Genomic DNA, 22,229 nt, shown 5'->3' with positions numbered 1-22,229 from the left:
TAGTGATTAGAATGCAAGTCTTCGCAGCTAACCTGCTATTCAAGTCTTAAAGATGCGAAATGTGAGTGGAGATAGCATTAGCATAGGTTAAAGAGATGTGTATTGTCTCCAGACAGGACAGTAAGTGAGATTTTACAAGCCCAGGCAAGTCATGGGGGTTACAGATAGTGCGACACTGGGTCAAGTTCACTATTTTGGGGCTTAACACCAGGGTACGGCTTTAGTTGGGTCCAGTGTCTCCAGTTCCGGCCACGTTTATCATCAATTAGGGTACGTGTCTGACCTGTAACCACCACATCAAAAGGCCCTCCTCTTGAGTTCCTAGCCCCTTTTTAATCTGTCATGAGTTTCACCATTACCTTATCTCCCACTGAAGGCAACTTGGGAATACTTTCTCCTGCCAACTTAGTGCAATCTTGGTGCAGGTGTTGCATGATCACCTGCTTCTTGAGAAAATGCCAGAAGTCTATTAGATCCCTCATACACTGAAATACTGTGCCTCGGCTTATTTCTAATTCTCCTCCACCTGTAACTGTATCCTCTGAGAGGTGCATTGCTCTCCCTGTCATCAGCTCAAAAGGGGTTAATCCTGTTCCGTGAGCAGGAATAGCCCTTTGACACAGTAATATTGCAGGTAAGGACTGCACCCAGTTATTTCCTCCTCCTAAGATAGCCTTGCCTAAACTGTTCTTTAGTGTTCGATTCATCTTCTCCTCCATCCTTGAACTGTGAGGGTGATGTGTTATGTTTTATTCCCAACATTCGACAGACCTCTTTCAAAACTCTCCCCGTGAATCTAGCTGAAGAGCCAATCCCTATCTGGAATTATTTCTTTTGCTAATATCACAGCCACTGTTGTATTTGTGGCATCTTTACATGAGAATGCTTCAAGCCGTCAAGTAAATTGATCTACAATTATGAAACAGTATGTTTTTCCCTGTACCGGTGTTAATGGCCCTGTAAAATCCATTTGTAAATTTTCCCAGGGTCCTTTTGGGTCTCGGCTGACTTCCCATTTTAATCTTGCAGGGATGCCCTGGCTCTACTAGGGTGCGCTGCAGATCTAATAGACCAAATGTAACATCATGCAACTCTAGTGAAATTGGAATCAATGGGTATTGGGGCCAAACTCTCTGCAGATTGGAGTTAGTGTCCTAGGCCCAATAAACTTCAGCTGCTTCATCAATGATCTTCCCTCTGTCATAAGGTCAGAAGTGGGGATGCTTGCTGATTGCACAATGTTCAGCACCATGCGTGACTCCTCAGATACTGAAGCAGTTCATGTTCAAATGCAATAAGATCTGGACAATACCCAGGCTTGAGCTGACAAGTGGCAACTAACGTTTGCGCCATGCAAATGACGGGCAATGACTGTCACCCATAAGAGACACTCTAACCACTGCCCCTTGACATTCATCACTGAACACCCCACTGTCAACATCCTTGGGGTTACCATTGCCCAGCAACTCAACAGGACTCACCACATAAACACAGTGATTACAAGGGCAGATCAGAGGTTAGGAATACTGTGGCGAGTAATTCACCTCTTGACTCCCTAAAGCCACCTACAAGACACAAGTCAGGAGCGTGATGGAATGCTCCCCATTTCCTGGATGGGTGCAGCTCCAACAACACTCAAACTTGACGCCATCCAGGACGAAGCAGCCCGCTTGATTGGCACCTCATCTACAAACATTCAATCCATCCACCACTGATGCTCAGTAGCAGCAGTGTGTACTGTCCACAAGATGCACTGCAGCAATTCACTAAAGATTCTTAGACAGTACCTTCCAAACCCATGACCACTTCTGCCTAGAAGAACAAGGGCAGCAGAAAAGTGGGAACACTACCACCTGCAAGTTCTGTTCCAAGCCACTCATCATCCTGACTTGGAAATATATTGCGGTTCCTTCGCAGTTGCTGGGTCAAAATCCTGGAATTCCCTCCCTAATGGCATTGTGGGTCAACCCACAGAACATGGACTGCAGTGATTCAAGAAAGCAGCTCACTATCACCACCTCAAGAGCAACTAGGGATGGGCAATAAATGCTGGCCAGCCAGTAATGTCCATGTCCCCTGAATGAATAAGAAAAAGCCTGCCAGTGACTCTTGCGCGAATCCTTCACATGCTGCTTCATTTAGTTCTGTGGCACGTTCAAGTTCCGTGTCCTGAACAGTCAGTCTCCCTGCTGGGTTTTCCCTGACATCTCTGCTGATCACTACAATGCTTATCTTCCGGTAAGAGATTCGCCTCCCATTTTGAACATCTCCCATCACTGACCCCTTTCAGTCTCCCCGTTTGTAGGAGCTGGACTGTGGAGGATTATTTTTCCCGCTAAGGTGAGATGTTCCGACACACTGCCCACGAGGCGCACGCTAGTGCCCTCACACAGCAATGCATCTCTCTGGCAACCGAATCTAACTGAATGGAGTAATACCCCACAGGTCTCAATTTGTTCCCATGCTGCTGAGCAACTACAGCTGCCTGTGTGCCATCATTTTCCTCACAGAAAATGTGGAATATTTTGGTAATGTCTGGCAGTCCCAAAGCTGGGGCTGTCACCAAAGCCTGCTTCAAATCTGAAAATGCCTATTGTTCTATATCTCCCCACTTTATCTTTTCTATCTATCTCTTCCTCCCTTTATCGAGTCCTGTAAGAGCTTTATCACTTGGACATAATGTTCTGCAAAATTCCTACAATAGTTAAACAGTCTTCAATACTTGTCCTTTTTCCAGTGAAAAACCTTTGTACACAAATAACCTTCCCCCAGTCCTAGAGTCGTAGGGTCATAGAGGTTTACAGCGTGGAAGCAGGCTCGTTGGCCCAACTTGTCCATGCTTCCCTTTTTTTTAAAATCCCTAAATTAATCCCAATTGCCTGCATTTGGGATTATATTCCTCTATACCCATTTTATCCATGTAACTATCTAAATGCTTTTTAAAAGATAAAATTGTACTACTACCTCTGGCAGCTTGTTCCAGACACTCACCACCCTCTGTATGAAAAAGTTGCCCCTCTGGACACTTTTGTATCTCTCCCCACTCACTTTAAACCTTTAGTTTTAGACTCCCCTATCTTTGGGAAAAGATATTGACTATCTACTTTATCTATGCTCATCATTATTTTATAGACCTCTATCAGGTCACCCCTCAGCCTCCTACGCTCCAGAGAAAGAACAAAGAAATCCCAGTCTATCCAGCCTCTCCTTATAAGTCAAACCATCAACTCCTGGTAGCATCCTATTAAATCTTTTCTGCAATCTTTCTAGTTTAATAATATCCTATCTATAATAGGGTGACCAGAATTGCACACAGTATACCAAGTGTAGCCATACTAATGTCTTGTGCAAATTCAACGAGACGTCCCAACTCCTGTAATCAGTGTTCTGACCGATGAAACCAAGCATGCTCAATGCCTTCTTCACCACTCTGTCCACCTGTGATTCCACTTTCAAGGAGCTATGAACATGTAACCCTAGATCTCTTTGTTCTATAACTTTCCCCAATGCCCTACCATTAACTGTGAAAAGACATGCCCCTGGTTCAGTCTACCAAAATGCATCACCTCGCATATATCTAAATTAAACTTCATCTGTCGTTCGTCAGCCCATTGGCCCAATTGATCAAGATCCCGTTGCAATCAGAGATACCTTTTTTTCACTGCCTACTATGCCACCAATCTTTGTGTCATCTGCAAACTCACTAACCATGCCTCCTATATTCTCATCCAAATCACCAATATAAATGACAAACAACAGTAGCCCCAGCACTGATCTCTGCAGCACACCACTGGCCACAGGCCTCCAGTTTGAAAAACAACCCTCTATAGCCAGAAGTCAATTTTATATCCATTCACCCTGGATTCCGTGAGATTTAACTTTATGCAACAACCTACCATGCGGTACCTTGTCAAAGGCCTTGCTGAAGTCCATGTAGACAACATCAACATCAACTGCGCTGCCTTCATCTACCTTCTTGGTTACCTCTTCAAAAAACTCAATCAAATTTGTGAGACACGATTTTCCACTCTCAAAGCCGTCAGTCCTTGCATCTCTAAATGCCTGTAGATCCTGTCTCTCAAAATACCTTCCAACAACTTAGCCACCACAGATATGAGGCTCACTGGCCTATAGCTCCCAGGCTTTTCCCTGCAGTCCTTTTTAAACGAAGGTACAACATTTGCCATTCTCCATTCTTCAGGCACCTCATGCTTGATATTGACGATTCACATATCTCAGCTAAAGGACCTGCAATTTCCTCCCTAGCCTCGCACAATGTCCTGGGATATACTTTGGTCTGGGGGTTTATCTACCTTGATGCGCATTAAGACTTCCAGCACCACCACCTCTGTAATATGTACACTCTTCAAGACATCACTATTTATTTCCCCAAGTTCCCTATTCCATGCTTTTCTCTGGAATTTTTTTCCCCAAATTCTATATCATAATAAGATCTTTGAAACAGAAATCAAGTCTTTCAATTTGATGCCAGGCCATAACTTATTTTTATTTTTCTAATTTAACTTTTCTAACATAATTTTATTAAGGTAATTTGTTACAGCACATTTTCTTATGTCAGAATCATCCCAACCTCAGAAAACAGTGTTGTGGGCTTTTAACTGCCCATTAGTGTCTATCTTATCTCTTCTTTCCTTTAAGAAAACTTCGTCCCTTCATCCATCGCTATCACCTAAACTGCATTCTACTTCCTAGAATCCCTTTAGATGTCTTGTTGTATCCAATGAATCCCACTTTTAATTCTCTGCTTTGTTTATTATTAGCTCCTCTAGAACGTATTTTTTTTCATCCCGTTCATTTTCCTTTCTCATTCCACTGAATTATTTCCCTCATCTCTAATTATATTAATCTGTCAATTTGGTGTTATAGGCGGGGTGTCCCTTTTAGCCCATCTGGCATTTAATACAGTTTTCAATCATCCCATATTCTTTGTGTTCAGAACTACTCCAATCTAGTGATTGATTCACTAACTTTGCATATCCACGTCACACATCTCAACTAGAATGCATTATGGCAGTATAATAATTCCCATCATTAAACACACACTCCCATTCTACCTTACGTAACTCCCCACTAAAAGTTCTCTCCCCTTTTTGTTAGATTTTTGATTTTATGTCTTAAAACTACTGCAAGTCTTACAAACATCCAGCCTATCTGGGACAGAATGCATTAATTCTCTACTTGTTTCAGCAGGGGCGGAGTAAGTTTGCTCAGATGGACATCATTACTTCAAATACTCCAAAAGCCTGAACCAGATTAATCCAAAATAAGATTTATTTTCACTTTTAAGAGGTTTGGCCTCTTCACTCTGCATCAGAGATCTGTGTCTGTCCCTGGCCCCGCTATATTTAAACATAGTTTCTCTGCAAATGCTTCTTCTACCCATACAGCTTTGTGCTCCATTCCATAGGAGATCCGAGTGTCCATCTCCATCCTCTCCTATGTTAAGCATGGGCTCTTTACCTACATACCGCTTTCGCACCTCTTCCCCAGTCCAAGATACTCAACTTCTAGCTTCTGGCTGCAAGACACATAGCCCCCTGACTACCGGGTGGTATTTAAAGAATGCATTCATCCACCTTTTGGGAACACGTCTTGCTGCCAGTCACTGCTGTCGCAGCGCCAAATTGTAAGAGGAATTTTCTGAGGTTTCCCACTGGTATTTAGTTGGCCTCATTCAACCAATACATAGACTACAAAAGACAGTGTATAGTTAAAGAATGAAAAGGAATTTATTTGCTAATATATGCATTAGGAGAGAGACACAGTCAGTGAAGGTTGACTGTCCACTCTGAGCTAATCTCACAGTTGTAAAGTTGTTACATTATTCTGAACATTTCAATATCCTGCACAACGTTGTCAATCAGACTGGAGGATCCAGTTACAATATTACACATTATTACCTCAGCCAATAACATTCCATCTGTCAACAGGAATAGGAGATCATTAGCTCATTACCCCTGTAGGTTCCTACTCCATTACCTAGGAAACCTGACTTGCATCAATTCCGATAACCAAGGCAATTCACGTCTGTGAATTTTAATTGGCAAAAGGAGTCATTTTCTTTCCAAATCTGGCCTCTTGTTATCAGCTTGAGAGACATCTCCAGCCTTGCTACTGTTGTGGGAAATTACCACTTCGAAGTCAGACTGGGGGTGCAGCAATACAGTTTTATTTAACAAAGCTTCATGGACAAAAGGCACCAGCACTCCGCAGTGCTGGGCAGCTACCTTCTCTCAACGATACAATAGGAGCAGTCCATCTTAATACCTTTTACGCAATAGATGGACCAGACACCATTAACTCATCATTGTAATCAAATAGGTGAACATTGTTTAACACATTGTTATGGACAAATACAGACATGAGCATTTCAACATCGCATTGTTCCATGAATGGATACATTTCCTCTTTATCAATAACTTAGTTTTGGTCTATTCATACAGTAATTGGTTTTCTTGCATTTATGTATTCCTGTTCCTACTTGTGGCTAATCTCCCAATCAGACCTCATTGTCCCAGGACTATCTTTATCTTTTAAGGTGCCTGGCTTCCTGCAGTATTCATTCCCAGTACGTTTAATTCAAATAACTGTCTGTCCTGTATGTTTTAAATTTCAAGTAGTTGTCTGCAATGAAAGTCAGTGCCTGCTTAATGTCTTTTAACCCTTCATGTGCCAGGCAGCTATTTTTAATGCCAGGTATCCATCTTTATGGTTTTCCCCCATGTAACAAGGGAACCTGCAGATTCCCTTTTTAACTTCATTATCTGCCATTTCGCAGACTCCATTACCCTGGCCATGATTACTCCCTAGTAAAGTGAGCTGTCTACCGTAGGGACTTCACTACCCCCGGCCACTATTACTACTCTTAACACCATGTATCACTGCCGTTACAGGGTATCAATTTATACTGTTACCACCTCGGCATTGTGCTTCTCCACCCAAGTCCAGGTTAGGTCAGAGTTGATCAGGCTCCTTTTCTGCCCCGCTTTCACAACATTGACACTGCAGTTCCCAACTTCACAAACTTTCATGCAATCAGATGGCAACTCTGCGTTTGTTTGCCACTACAGAGTTTGATGTTAACTGACCTCTGCCACTTGTGCTTCACAATCCTAAGTGCCCTTGGTGTCTCTTTTCCTATTTACCCGACCATAGCATGGGGGATTTCCCCTCTTAACATCCGGTCTAAGGTGAGGTTCAGAGACAGGCACTACCTTGTCCTCTTGTTGGTCAGCACAAGTCACAGTTACTTATCACTATCAGCAGTTAGTACTTACCAGTATACCATATACAACACTACTTATTACTACAAATATCCCTTAAGTTTAACCCCTTGCAAACTGTATTCTTGACCCTGCCCGACTGTCTCAGATTCAGTGATCTCTACCCCAGTTCCGATCGTGGCCATTCGATCTCACCAGTAATAGGATCCTCGCTGACTACGCCAATTATTGTGGGAAATTACCACTTCGGAGTCAGACTGGGGGTGCAACAACACAGTTTTATTTAACGAAGCTTCATGGAGAAAAGGCACTCCGCAGTGCTGGGCAGCTACCTTTTCTCAACAATACAATAGGAACGGTCCATCTTTATACATTTTACACAATAGATGGACCAGACACCATTAACACGTCATTGTAATCAAATACGTGAACATTGTTTAACACGTTGTTATGGGCAGATACAGACATGACCATTTCAATATCGCATTGTTCCATGAATGGATACATTTCCTCTTTATCAATAACTTTGTTTCGGTCTATTCATGCAGTAATTGGTTTTCCCGCATTTATGTATTCCTACTTGTGGCTAATCCCCCTATTAGACCCCACTGTCCCAGGACTATCTTTATCTTTTAAGGTGCCTGGCTTCCTGTAGTATTTGTTCCCTGTATGTTTAATTCATGTATGAATTCTGTCCTGTATGTGTTAAATTTCAAGTAGTTGTCTGCATTGAAAGTTAGTGCCTGCTTAATGTCTATTTTTATGCCAGGTAGCCATTTTTATGGTTTTTGCACACTACACTACCCATGAATGAATTGACTCCTTTACATACCAGACCTATTAAGCTTGCTTTTGCACACATCAAAAAACAGATAAGAGAAATTGCCTTTCTATGCTCCATTGTATTAAAAGAGGTCAGTCTGTTTACCATTCTGTTTCCCATCATGCTGCATTCAGAATGAAGTTGGCCAAGGTGCACAATACATGTATATTGAAAACACACTTTAAGCTTATAATACTTGGTTAATGTGTGTTATACAGTTTATAATACCATTGCAGTTTATAATACTTTTGCTTATTTTGTTCCAGGCACATTGTGAATTCTCACTATATTTAAAAGGCACTTTACCTCTTCTACTTGAAATGGCGGGGTGGGCTCGTTGGGCCGAAGGGCCTGTTTCCTGTGCTGTGATGTTCTTTGTTCTTTGTACTTATTATAAATAAAACTAAAATGAAGGGCCTCATACTAAGAATTCTACACTTGGCACCCCCCCTCCCCCTTCCCCCCTCCAATCAGCCACTAAATGATTACTTGACTAAAATTGTGTGCAGGGCTACAGGGAAAAGGCATGGCAATGGCCCTAAGTTATAATGCTCGTTTGCAGAGCCAGGGCAGACATGATGGGCCAAGTACCTGCCTTCTGTGATTCTGAGGATCTTCAGTGAGTTGGAGAATATGCTGTTCATAACAATAGATTCATTACAATAGATCTCACATCGCAGACTGGTACAAAGACTGAAACCACGTGGGATTCGGGGTGGGGTGGGGTGGCTAGATGGAGACACAACTGGCTTGGTCATAGAAAATTGAGAGTAGTGATGGGTGGTTTTCAGAATGGAGATCTGTACCTAGTGGCGTTCTACAGGGCTCAATGCTGGGATCTCATTGTTTGTAGTATATAAAAATGACTTGAGGAAAATGTGGGGGATCTGATAAGTTTATAGATGATACGAAGATTAATGGAGATGCTGATAGTGCAGGGGATTGTCAGAGGCTACCACAGGACATAGATTGGAGACTTGGGTACAGAAACAGCAGATGGAATTTAATCCGGACAAATGCAAGGTGATGCATTTTGGAGGATCAAATTTAGATGTGAATTATATTGTAAATGGCAGAACCGTTAGGAACATGAACATCTTTGCTACAGATCCACAGTATCCTAAAAGTGACAACACAGGTGGCTGAGGTGATTAAGAAGGGATGTGGCACACATGTCTTCATTGGCTCAGACATTTTGTACAAGAGTTGGCAAATTGTTGCAGCTATATAAAAGCTTGGTTAGGTCGTATTTGGTGGATTGAGTTCAGTTTTGACTGCCAGACTACCAGAAGAACACTTTGGAGAGACTGCAAAGAAGGTTCACCAGGATGTTGCCTGGTCTCGGATGTTGATAATGAGGAAAGGTTGAATAAACTGGGATTGTTTTCATTATAAAGATGGAGACTGGGGGGAGACCTAATAGAGGTCTGCAAAATTATGAAAGGCAGAGAGATAGGGGGATAGTCGAGGGCTTTTTCCCAGGGTTACAAGGGGGCACAGGTTGAAAGTGAGAGGGGGAAAGTTTAAGGGAGATGTGTGAGGGACGTTTTTCACGCAGAGACTGATGGGTGCCTGGAATGCTGGTGGAAGCAGGCACATGAGCAACATTTAAGAGGCATCTGGGTGAGTACGTGAATAGGGAGGGATATGGTCCAAGTAAAGGCAGAAAGTTTTTTTAGTTCCGTTTGGGCATCATGATTGGCATGGGCTTGGAGGACTGAAGGGCTTATTCCTGTGCTGTACTTTGCTTTGTTCTTTGATTTTGATTTATTTGTTCTTTGTATGTTATATCTTGCAATAAACCCTCTGATCACTTAAAATAGTTTATAGGTTGTGCTTTTTGTGATCTTTTGCTTGACAATAGAATTCTGAAATTCTTTCCATTCTTTTTGAAAGCTAAATCCTATTCTTTGATTATTCTTGTCTATTACTCCAGCAATGGATACATTTTATGCCCATTAGGAATTTCGAAGATAAAAGGAAGATTATAGGAAATGTTTTCAGATTGAAAATGGGCAAATAGTGTTTAGTAGCAATCAAGGTACTGGTAGGCATTGGCAGATATTGATAGGAACGGAAGTGATTTCTACAATATGGTTGGATTATGTATTAATGTCAGGTTTTCTTGCCAAGGTGATACATTTGGTTTACCGAGTGCTTCCTGGGGTCTGGAACACCATAACAGCAAGGCTGCAGTGTAAGAGATGGTATCTACATGGCCAGAGCATTTTTTTTCCCCGAGGATTATGGATTCTAAAACCCTACTGACCGCTGACGTGGAACAAGTTGGCATGTGGTGTCAAGACAGTCCTTGCATCTTTTCTGGAATAAGGGTACCACATTTGCCACTCTACTGTTGAGATATTCACCCGCTCCTTGGCTGAGTCCCTGACCGCAGCGCCCCCCACCCCCGCCCTGCCCCCCCCAACCACTGCCCCACCCCCCCCCACCACTGCCCTTCCCCCTCTTCCCCCTCCCCTCCTTCCCCCTCTTTCCCCCTCCCCTCTCCTCCCCCCCTCTTCCCTCCTTTCCCCCCCTCTTCCCTCCTTTCCCCCCCTCTTCCCTCCTTTTCCCCCCCTCTTCCCTCCTTTTCCCCCCCTCTTCCCTCCTTTTCCCCCCTCTTCCCTCCTTTTCCCCCCCTCTTCCCTCCTTTTCCCCCCTCTTCCCTCCTTTTCCCCCCCTTCCCTCCTTTTCCCCCCCCTCTTCCCTCCTTTTCCCCCCCTCTTCCCTCCTTTTCCCCCCTCTTCCCTCCTTTTCCCCCCTCTTCCCTCCTTTTCCCCCCCTCTTCCCTCCTTTTCCCCCCCTCTTCCCTCCTTTTCCCCCCCTCTTCCCTCCTTTTCCCCCCCTCTTCCCTCCTTTTCCCCCCCTCTTCCCTCCTTTTCCCCCCCCTCCTCCTCACAAGACCACAGAGGGGGCAAGCTTGGGAGCCCGACAACCTATGGTTGTACTTCATACTGTAGCAAGCCAACCTCATTAGCCTGGCTGCAGTCATCACGCTACATTCCCTCGAACGAGAATGTGTTGGACTTGTACTCTCCCCAGCTCCTTTTTTAAGGCCCCACACTGTTCCGCTGTTGACATACTGCATGGAGCTGTTCCCAGTCAACTTTGGCCAGATCCTGCCTTATTTTAATAAAATCTGCCTTCTCCTAATCCAAAGCCAACTTTTGCAGTCCATCTTTCTCCTTGTCCAATACAAATTTGAACCATATCTTGTTGTGGTTGCTTTTGCTAAAGCGCTCCCCCACTGCCACAATGAAAATTTGTCTGGCTTTGTTCCCTAGAATCACATCCAGCACTGCATCCCTTTTGGACCTTCTATACATGGATTAAAAAAAAATTCCCGTGGATAAATTTCAAGAAACCCGTTCCCTCTAAACCCTTAACAATGTGACTATCCCAATTTATGTTGGGAAAGTTGAAATCCCCGAGTACCATTATCCAATTATTACTCTTACACACCACTGTGAATGTCCTCTATTTCCCACTATTTGGAGGCCTATAATACACTCCCAGTAATGTGGCTGGTCCCTTATCATTTCTAAGTTCTACCCACAAAGCCTTGTGTGAAGACCCTTCCAAGATTTCATCTCTTATAGTAGTAATTAACTCCTTAATTAATAATGTTTTACCATCTCCCTTTTTACATTTTCCTCTGTCTCACCTAAATATCTTATGCCCTGGAATGTTGAGTTGCCGTTCTTGCTCTTCATTCAGCTATGTTTCTGTGATGACAGCAATATCACACTTCCATGTATCAGTGCTCTTGACTCATCAGCCTTACCTATTACACTCCATCCAGCCTTGCATTACTCGCTTGACACTCAGCATAGCTGTTTACCATTTACATAGATGATCTGGAGGAGGGGCTGAGTGTAGCGTAACAAAATTTGCTGATGACATGAAGATGAGTGGAAAAGTGAATTGCGTGGAAGGCGCGGAAAGTCTGCAGAGTGATCTGGATAGGCTGAGTGAGTGGGCGAGGACCTGACAAATGGAGTATAACGTTAGCAATTGTGAGGTTATCCATTTTGGTAGAAATAATGGTAGGAGAGGTTATTACTTAAAGGGCGAAAAGCTGCAGCGTGCTACGGTGCAGAGGGACCTGGGAGTCCTTGTGCACGAATCGCAAAAACCCAGTCTGCAGGTGCAGCAGGTGATCAAGAAGGCGAATGGAATGTTGGCCTTTATAGCGAGGGGGATAGAATATAAAAGCAGGGAGGCATTGCTGCAATTGTACAGGGCACTGGTGAGGCCGCAGCTGGAGTACTGAGTGCAGTTTTGGTCCCTGTATTTGCGAAAGGATATTTTGGCCTTGGAGGGAGTACAGAGAAGGTTCACCAGGCTGATACCCGAGATGAGGGGGTTAGCTTATGAAGAGAGATTGAATAGACTGGGTCTGTACTCATTGGAGTTTAGAAGGCTGAGGGGGAATCTTATAGAGACATACAAGATAATGAAGGGGCTGGATAGGGTAGAGGTAGAGAGATTCTTCCCGCTTAGAAAGGATAGCAGAACTAGAGGGCACAGCCTCAAAATAAGGGGAGGGAAGTTTAGAACGGAGTTGAGGAGGAACTTCTTCACTCAAAGGGTGGTGAATCTCTGGAATTCTCTGCCCGTTGAAGTGGCGGAGGCTACCTCGTTGAATATGTTTAAGTCACGGGTAGATAGATTTCTGATAGACAAGGGAATTAAGGGTTATGGGGAGCAGGTGGGGAAGTGGAACTGATTCCCTTCAGATCAGCCATGATCTTATTGAATGGTGGGGCAGGCTCGAAGGGCTAGATGGCCTACTCCTGCTCCTATTTCTTATGTTCTTATGGCTGAACTCACTCTGACTTGCTTCCTTTATTTTATCTCAGTTTGTTCAGGTGCAGACCACCCTGTTTGTACATGTACCTCCTTCCCCAGAAATGGTCCCAGTGATCCAGGAATCTAAAATCTTCCCTGATGCGCCAATTCCTGAGTCATTTATTCATATTTTCCTAGTTATATACTTGCTAGCACATGGTATGAGGATTATCCAGAGATTACAGCCATTGAGGTACTGCTTTTTAACCTACTGCCTAGTTTCTTGAATTCTCACTTTGCCGATATCATTGGTGCCGACGTGTACCACGACCTCTAACCTCTCACCCTCACCGTTCAGGCTGCCATTCAGTGACATCCCTGAACCTGGCACCAGGGAGGCAGCATACCTCTTGGAGTCATGTCTTCAACTGTAGAAGCGCCTATCTGCTTCTCTAGACTAAAGAATTCCCTATCACTATTACTCTTCCTTTCTTTTTTCTCGCCACTCTGTACAGTCAAACCACTTGTGGTGCCAGAAGCTTGGCTCTGACTGCACTCCTGTGAGGTACCAGCGCCCTCATCAGCTTCCAAAATCGAATATCAGTTAGTGAGTGGGATCCAGAGGACTTCTGCACTACCTTGCCTATTCTTTCTCGACTGTGCAGTGGTCCCTTATTTCCTTCTTTCCACTAGTCCTTAGAGCTGTGGTGTTCACGTAACTCTCAGGGTTGCAGGTGCGCCACAGTGTCTCCAGCTGTTGCTCAAACTCCGAAACACGGAGCTCCAGGCTCTGCAGCTGGGAGCACTTCCTGCACATTTGATCATCAAGGACACCGGCAATGTCATGGATTCCCCGCATGTGACGAGCCACACGTTCCACTCAGCTGTCCTCTCTTGACGTGTCTTAAATTTACAATTAATGTCTTAGATTAGAACAAATCTAGATACAGGTAATAAATAATACTTTTCCCAATAAAAAATAAGTTTCTTTTATCTTCAGCTATCTAAACACAGTTCCTAATATCAGTTACTCACCAGCCAATCAGCTTACCACTTTCCTGTAATGTTATTCTTCGATTTTTTAATTCAGCGCATTGAAGAGAAACCTTGTCCCTGCACTCTGCTTTATCCTCCTCTCATATTTGCGCTCTCCTTTATCCTCCTCTCATATCTGCGCTCTTCTTTATCCTACGTTTGCCTCGCACTCTGCTTTATCCTCTATTTGTCCTCGTGTTCTCCTTTATCCTCTCCTTGTCCCCATCCTCTGCCCTCTCCCCCGCCCCTTCACCTGCCCTGCCTTCTCACTCAGCCCCACTCAGCGCCCCTGCCCTCTACCCAGCCCTGCTGTCTCACCCCCCCCTCACTCACCCACCCCCCCCCCACTCACCCACCCCCCCCCTCACTCACCCACCCCCCCTCACTCACCCACCCCCCCCCCTCACTCACCCACCCCCCCCCTCACTCACCCACCCCCCCCCCTCACTCACCCACCCCCCCCCCTCACTCACCCACCCCCCCCCTCACTCACCCACCCCCCCCCTCACTCACCCCACCCCCCCCCTCACTCACCCACCCCCCCCCTCACTCACCCACCCCCCCCTCACTCACCCACCCCCCCCCTCACTCACCCACCCCACCCCTCACTCACCCACCCCACCCCCCCCTCACTCACCCACCCCCCCCTCACTCACCCACCCCCCCCTCACTCACCCACCCCCCCTCACTCACCCACCCCCCCCTCACTCACCCACCCCCCCCCTCACTCACCCACCCCCCCCCTCACTCACCCACCCCCCCCCTCACTCACCCACCCCCCCCCTCACTCACCCACCCCCCCCTCACTCACCCACCCCCCCCTCACTCACCCACCCCCCCCCTCACTCACCCACCCCCCCCCTCACTCACCCACCCCCCCCTCACTCACCCACCCCCCCCTCACTCACCCACCCCCCCTCACTCACCCACCCCCCCTCACTCACCCACCCCCCCTCACTCACCCACCCCCCCTCACTCACCCACCCCCCCTCACTCACCCACCCCCCCTCACTCACCCACCCCCCCTCACTCACCCACCCACCCCTCACTCACCCACCCACCCCTCACTCACTCACTCACCCACCCACCCCTCACTCACTCACCCACCCACCCACCCCTCACTCACTCACTCACCCACCCACCCCCTCACTCACTCACTCACCCACCCACTCACTCACTCACTCACTCACTCACTCTCACTCACTCACTCACTCACCCACCCACCCACCCACCCACCCACCCACCCCTCACTCACCCCCCCTCCCCCCCCACCCACCCACCCCTCACTCACCCACCCCCCTCCCCCACCCCCCTCCCCCCCCACCGCCCCCCCCTCACTCACTCACCCGCCCCTCACTCACACCCGCCCCTCACTCACTCACCCACCCACCCCTCACTCACCCACCCACCCCTCACTCACTCACTCACCCACCCACCCCTCACTCACTCACCCACCCACCCACCCCTCACTCACTCACTCACCCACCCACCCCCTCACTCACTCACCCACCCACTCACTCACTCACTCACTCACTCACTCACTCACTCACTCACTCACTCACTCACTCACTCACTCACTCACTCACTCACTCACTCACTCACTCACTCACTCACTCACTCACACTCACTCACTCACTCACTCACTCACTCACTCACTCACTCACTCACTCACTCACTCACTCACTCACTCACTCACTCACTCACTCACTCACTCACTCACTCACTCACTCACTCACTCACTCACTCACTCACTCACTCACTCACTCACTCACTCACTCACTCACTCACTCACTCACTCACCCACCCACCCACCCACCCACCCCTCACTCACCCACCCCCCTCCCCCCCCACCGCCCCCCCCTCACTCACTCACCCGCCCCTCACTCACTCACCCGCCCCTCACTCACTCACCCGCCCCTCACTCACTCACCCGCCCCTCACTCACTCACCCGCCCCTCACTCACTCACCCGCCCCTCACTCACTCACCCACCCACCCCTCACTCACCCACCCACCCCTCACTCACTCACTCACCCACCCACCCCTCACTCACTCACCCACCCACCCACCCCTCACTCACTCACTCACCCACCCACCCCTCACTCACTCACTCACCCACCCACCCACCCCTCACTCACTCACTCACCCACCCACCCCCTCACTCACTCACTCACCCACCCACCCCCTCACTCACTCACCCGCCCCTCACTCACTCACCCACCCACCCACCCACCCACCCCTCACTCACTCACCCACCCACCCCCCCACCCCTCACTCACTCACCCACCCACCCCTCACTCACTCACCCACCCACCCACCCCTCACTCACTCACCCACCCACCCACCCCTCACTCACTCACCCACCCACCCACCCCTCACTCACTCACCCACCCACCCACCCCTCACTCACTCACCCACCCACCCACCCCTCACTCACTCACCCACCCACCCACCCCTCACTCACTCACCCACCCACCCACCCCTCACTCACTCACCCACCCACCCACCCCTCACTCACTCACCCACCCACCCACCCCTCACTCACTCCACCCACCCACCCACCCCTCACTCACTCACCCACCCACCCACCCCTCACTCACTCACTCACCCACCCACCCCTCACTCACTCACTCACCCACCCACCCACCCCTCACTCACTCACCCACCCACCCACCCCTCACTCACTCACCCACCCATCCACCCCTCACTCACTCACTCACCCACCCACCCCTCACTCACTCACCCACCCACCCCTCACTCACTCACCCCTCACTCACTCACTCACCCACCCACCCCTCACTCACCCCTCACTCACCCCTCACTCACCCACCCACCCCCCCCTCACTCACCCACCCACCCACCCCCCCCTCACTCACCCACCCACCCCCCCCTCACTCACTCACTCACTCACTCACTCACTCACTCACTCACCCCCCCCTCACTCACTCACTCACTCACCCCCTCCCTCACTCACCCACCCCTCACTCACCCACCCACCCCTCACCCACTCACCCCCCCCCACTCACTCACTCACCCACCCCCCCCTCACTCACTCACTCACCCACCCACCCCCCCCTCACTCACTCACCCACCCACCCCCCCCTCACTCACTCACTCACTCACCCCCTCCCTCACTCACCCACCCCTCACTCACCCACCCACCCCTCACTCACCCACCCACCCCTCACTCACCCACCCACCCCTCTCCCCATCCTCTTCCCTGCCTGCACCCGCACCCTCTCCCCCACCCTTGCCCTCAGCCCTCACGGCAGCCCCATCCTTGCCTTCTGCCCTGCTTTTTGCCCCGTCCCTGCCTGCTCCTCGCGGGTACGGAGAAGTCTGTTTACAGAAACTGACTGTCGGCCTCTTCCCCAGAGTCTCCTTCATCCTGATCAACAGGAGCTAATTCTGAAATAAAGTTCACTAAGGCTAAACTAACAAATTGTTGCTCAGAGTATCAGATTTTCTGGTATATCACTTAAAAAAAAAATGATGGCTATCAACTTGAAAAGGCACCGGTAACTGAAGAACTCACTTTTGAGATAATTTGTTTTTAATTTTACTTTTGGTTTTCTTTTAAGTTCTGCATTTGGAGTAACTCACGTGTGTGTTTTGATACATGGTATAGATTATGTCAAGTGGCTTGTATCAGCGTGGGAAAGAGAATGAAGGCATTTATGGGTTTCTAGCTGCAGATATCAGAAAAGAGATTCGCAGAGCTTCACAAATGGTATGTCAGATTTGCTATTTTATTAACTTGTTGCTTTTCCTTGTCACTCAATTTCAGTTAACATGTAATAATCGATTAGTTAATTGCAAACTGAAGTTAACTGATGATTTATCAAAAACTGAACATGGAAATAGTATATTTCTTTCCCTCTTGGATTTCATAGCATGTTTTCAATAATTGGAGTGCTATTTGAAGTGGGGACTTTTTAAATAATGGCCTGATTTCTTAGAAAAACATTGTATTTTTCCATTGACTAAGTTATGAGCTTTGAATTCATATCACCATTTTTCTGCATCGTTTGCATTTTTGACTGAAATATAGATTCATTTTTAAAATGTTAAAATCCATTATTAAATTCCTTTTAATTGAAACATAAACGTTCTACATTCAAAATCATAATAATTGATTTCATTTCAGTTAATTGCATCCAGACATGATCAAACTGTTAACACCTTCATGTTGGGTATAAATCATAACTCTTTCCCTCTGAACTGTTACTATTCTAGCGAATTTTAAATCCCTTTCCTCGCTATTCTTTCATATTGAGACCTGTGCTCAGATGTCTTTGATTAACTTAAACCCAATTTCTATTCTAAATAAAAACTCAGTACAAAGTAGCCATAATTTGTTCTTATTTTGAGATCAATGTATTATGGAAAATAGGACGATTGTCCTTGCACTTCTTAATTCTTGATTAAAATGGACAGAAACATCTGGGGGTTGTTTTTATAGGAAGTATGTATTTCATCAAAAGAAAAGATTTTGCTGGTTTGTTAAAATCCAGGTCAGAAACTCCAAAGTGTTATATGAAGTCAGCCGGGTTTATAAGTTTTGCACTTTGCATTTGATGCAGGTAAGCATAAGATGTTTCACTCCAGGCATGATTCAAATGATTCACTAGCAAACTTGTATCAAATGAAGCTTATTTAAGAGTACGGTTCGCGCATAAGACGATTAGTAATAACTTTTACCAATTGCAAACAAGAAAAAAAATCGTGATATTATGTGGACCTTAACAGCTAAATGTGTTGTTCTGACCAAACGAACACCTACAAACACACCCCTGTCCTCGTTTTGGCACAGACAAGTATGCTCACATGATGATGGATCTTGCAGTTTTGCAACACCTGCTGTGAATTAGTCCTCTGGATGGAGAATTGAGATACTGACTTCCCCGTCCTGGAATTCCCAGCACATCTCAAGGTAGAGATCGAGCCGTGCAGACCTCCAGCTTTTAGCTAGCAAACCACCGACAGCAAAAGTTTCACTCCAGAAAGGCAAGAAAGACTGCTTCCAAACAGCTTTTAACTAGCCAGTAGACAGCAGAATTTTCAAGACTTGGAAGAGATACATAGGGTGGGATTTTCTGGCTGCGCTTGCCCCAAAACTGGAAAACCCTGCCCAATGTTACGAACCTTTGCATCGTCTGACCCCTTGCCCACTACGATTCTCAGGATGGGAAAATTCCACACACAAACTGTTTTCATTCTGGATTCCAAACAGCTTCTAACTAAACTGAAAGTGACTCTTGGAATTTCCCTGAGAAGGAACTACCTGACCTTGACCTATCAATCAGCCTTTCCCTGACAATTCATAAGAACATAAGAACATAAGAAATAGGAGCAGGAGTAGGCCATCTAGCCCTTCGAGCCTGCCCCGCCATTCAATAAGATCATGGCTGATCTGTTGTGGCTCAGTTCCACTTTCCCGCCCTCTCCCCATAACCCTTAATCCCCTCTCTTATCAAGAACCTATCAAGAACCCATCAAGAATCAGAATTCAAAAGGGCCATAAAACCCTAGGACATTGAATTAGGCCCAGATTAAAAGCAAACATTGCTGCAATTATCTGCTACAGCAACCATAACAGATACATAAGGCAGCAATCACAAAAGACCAGGGCTTCTTAAAAGAACTGCAGAGAAACATGATTAAAATACATTTCTTAAAGGCACAATAGCTTCACAAGTTGTGGGCCGAAGGGCCTGTTCTGCGCTGTAGTGTTCTATGTTCTATGAAAGGCACTTCAGTTACATCAGTGATATTTGTGATTGGTAGCCTCCCAATTCATCATGGAGTAACTTCATAACCAGCAGGCCAAGATTTCTAGAATTCCAGAATGTTGCTTTTGAGCTGCACAATGTTGGAAAATGCCACTGATATTTGGGAAAGTGCCTCAGATTACTATTTTGTTGTATAAAATGGAATTACTTTGAACAAGAAGTGTTCCTTTTATTTTGCATCCACATTAAGAGTAGCTAAATTGTAATTTTCTGCTGATTTCATAACCTACCCAATTTCATTCATTGAGATCAGGCAATGAAACTGTAAGTGATTTTTCACAGTTTGTATTTTCCTGTCAATTTTCCTTCCCCTGTTGCTTCTGAGGATTGATTTTCTCTGGGCCCGTGACTTCTATGTGCCGTCTGTTTTCTCTTAGTCTGTCTTTTGTTATGTCTTTGTCTCTTCGTGTCATTGCCATGTTTCATTTTTCCTCTCTTTGGTAATATATCACCGCAGTCCCTATCTCAACCCACCACTATTCCTCTGTTTTCTTACTTGCCTGCCACGGGTGGTACTGTAGCACAGTGATTAGCACTGCTGTCTCTCGGCTCCAGGGACCTGGGTTCAATTCCTGCCTTGGGTCACTGTCTGTGTGGAGTTTGCACGTTCTCCCCGTGTCTGAGTGGGTTTCCTCTGGGTGCTGCAGTTTCCTCCCACAGTCCAAAGGTGTGCAAGTTAGGTTAATTGGCCATGCTAAATTGCCCCTTCGTGTCCCAGGATGTGTATGTTAACCGGATTGGCAGGGTAAATATGTGGGCTTTCGGGGATAGGGCCTGGATGGAATTGTTGCCCCTCTCCCACGTACCTTTCAGAATTCCATTCTACTTGCAAACAATGTCATTGCCATCCAAACTGTTAAGATTGACATCATAGCTTTCACTTCATAGGTGGCAACGTGCTTTCTCTCACCAAAGCTCCTTAACTAGCAAGATGTTCCAATGCCCGTGCTGCTAATACTGCTGCAGTTGGTTGCAGCCTTTACTGACAAATCACACCTCCTTTCTCTTTAAGAATGTTCTTAAAATCCTGTTCTTTAATCAAGCTTTTCATTGCCTGTTTATAAAATATGGTGTGGAGGTGCTGGCATTGGACTGGAGTAAGAAGTCTCACAACAGCAGGTTAAAGTCCAACAGGTTTATTTGGTAGCAAACGCCACTAGCTTTTGGAGCGCTGCTCCTTCATCAGGTGAGTGGGGAGTTCTGCCCACTCACCTGACAAAGGAGCAGCACTCCGAAAGCTAGTGGCGTTTGCTGCCAAATAAACCTGTTGGACTTTAGCCTGCTGTTGTGAGACTTCTTACTGTATAAAATATGGAGCAGGAATAGACCAGTCAGCCTTGGGCCTGCTCCATCTTTCAATAAGATTGCTGCTGATCTGATTGTAATTTCATATTCCCACCTACCCCTCAGCAAGAATTCTAGCTATGCCTTAATATATTGAAAGATTCGGCTTCCACCTCCTTTTGAGGAAGAGTGTTCCAAAGACTCGCTGCCCTGTGGGAGAAAAGAAATTCCCTCATCTCTGTCCTAAATGGGTGACTCCTTATTTTTAAACTGTACCTCTAGTTCTTGATGCTCCCATTAGAGGAAACACCCTTTCCAGATCTACCCTGCCAAGACCCCTCACGATCTTGTGGTTCAGTCAAGTCACCTCTTATTCTTCTGAACTCCAGTTGATACAAGCCAACCTTTCCTCATAAGACAGGAAAACAGAATGCTCGAAAAACTCAGCAGCCCTGGCAGCATCTGTTTTTGTTTCAGCATTTGCAATAGCTTGCTTAATTTCCCCATAAGACAACCTTCGCATTCCAGTTATTAGTCAATTAAGTCTAAGTTTATTTGAACTTGCAATATGTTTTCATCCTTCCTTAAATAAGGAGATCAATACTGCACACACTGCTCCAGATGTATTCTCACCAATGCCCTGCACAAATATAATGTCATCTCTCTCTGCTTTTGTATTCAATTCCCATCCCAGTAAGCACCACCATTTTATTAGCTTTCCTAATTACTTGCTGCACCTGAATACTAACCTTTTGCAATTTATGCACTAGGACACCCCGATCCTCATGTATCACAGCTCTGCAATCTCTCACCATTTAGATAAAATGCTCTTGTTTTATTCTTTCTGCCAAATGAACAGTTTCACATTTGTCCACATTATATGTCATTTGCCAGATCTTTGCCCACTGAGTTAACCTATCCATATCCCTTTTAGCTTTCTCATATCATCATTGTAACTAACCTACCTTTGTGTCATCAGCAAATTTAGTAACCATAATCTTCAAATCACTTACATAAATTCCAAAAAGGTGAGGCACCAGCACTCATCCCTGTAGTGCGTATCTTGTCAACCAGGAAATTACTCATTTATGTCTACTCTTAGGTAGCCAACCTCTTTCCATCCAGTATTGCCCCCTACGCTATTAGCTTTTATTTTCTGCAATGACTTTTGATATTGCATCTTAACAAATGCATTCTGGAAATCTAAGCACAGTACCTGTTCTCCTTTATCCACAGCACGTGGATATCCACTCCCTTTAAA

At 46.1% G+C, this 22,229-nt stretch overlaps 1 protein-coding gene across 8 annotated transcripts in view; it reads left to right on the top strand.

Annotated features, from left to right (window-relative positions):
* Positions 1-22,229, top strand: part of g2e3 (G2/M-phase specific E3 ubiquitin protein ligase) — a 289,629-nt gene that overhangs the window by 71,030 nt on the left and 196,370 nt on the right. For 7 of the 8 annotated variants that reach the window (XM_080202897.1, XM_080202896.1, XM_080202900.1 and 4 more), the window contains one exon: positions 17,521-17,622. The exons of the other annotated variant lie outside the window; for it this stretch is intronic. In XM_080202897.1, coding sequence (XP_080059023.1) covers positions 17,521-17,622 — 102 coding nt within the window. The remainder of the gene's footprint in view (positions 1-17,520; positions 17,623-22,229) is intronic. 8 annotated transcript variants of the gene reach the window in all.

Source organism: Carcharhinus amblyrhynchos, chromosome 14 (genome assembly GCF_965287045.1).
Source record: "Carcharhinus amblyrhynchos chromosome 14, sCarAmb.v2.hapA, whole genome shotgun sequence".
In the NCBI taxonomy this organism is placed as follows: Eukaryota; Metazoa; Chordata; class Chondrichthyes; order Carcharhiniformes; family Carcharhinidae; genus Carcharhinus; species Carcharhinus amblyrhynchos.
Note: the sequence above shows the minus strand (reverse complement) of the source record. Positions and strands in the feature narration are given on the sequence as shown.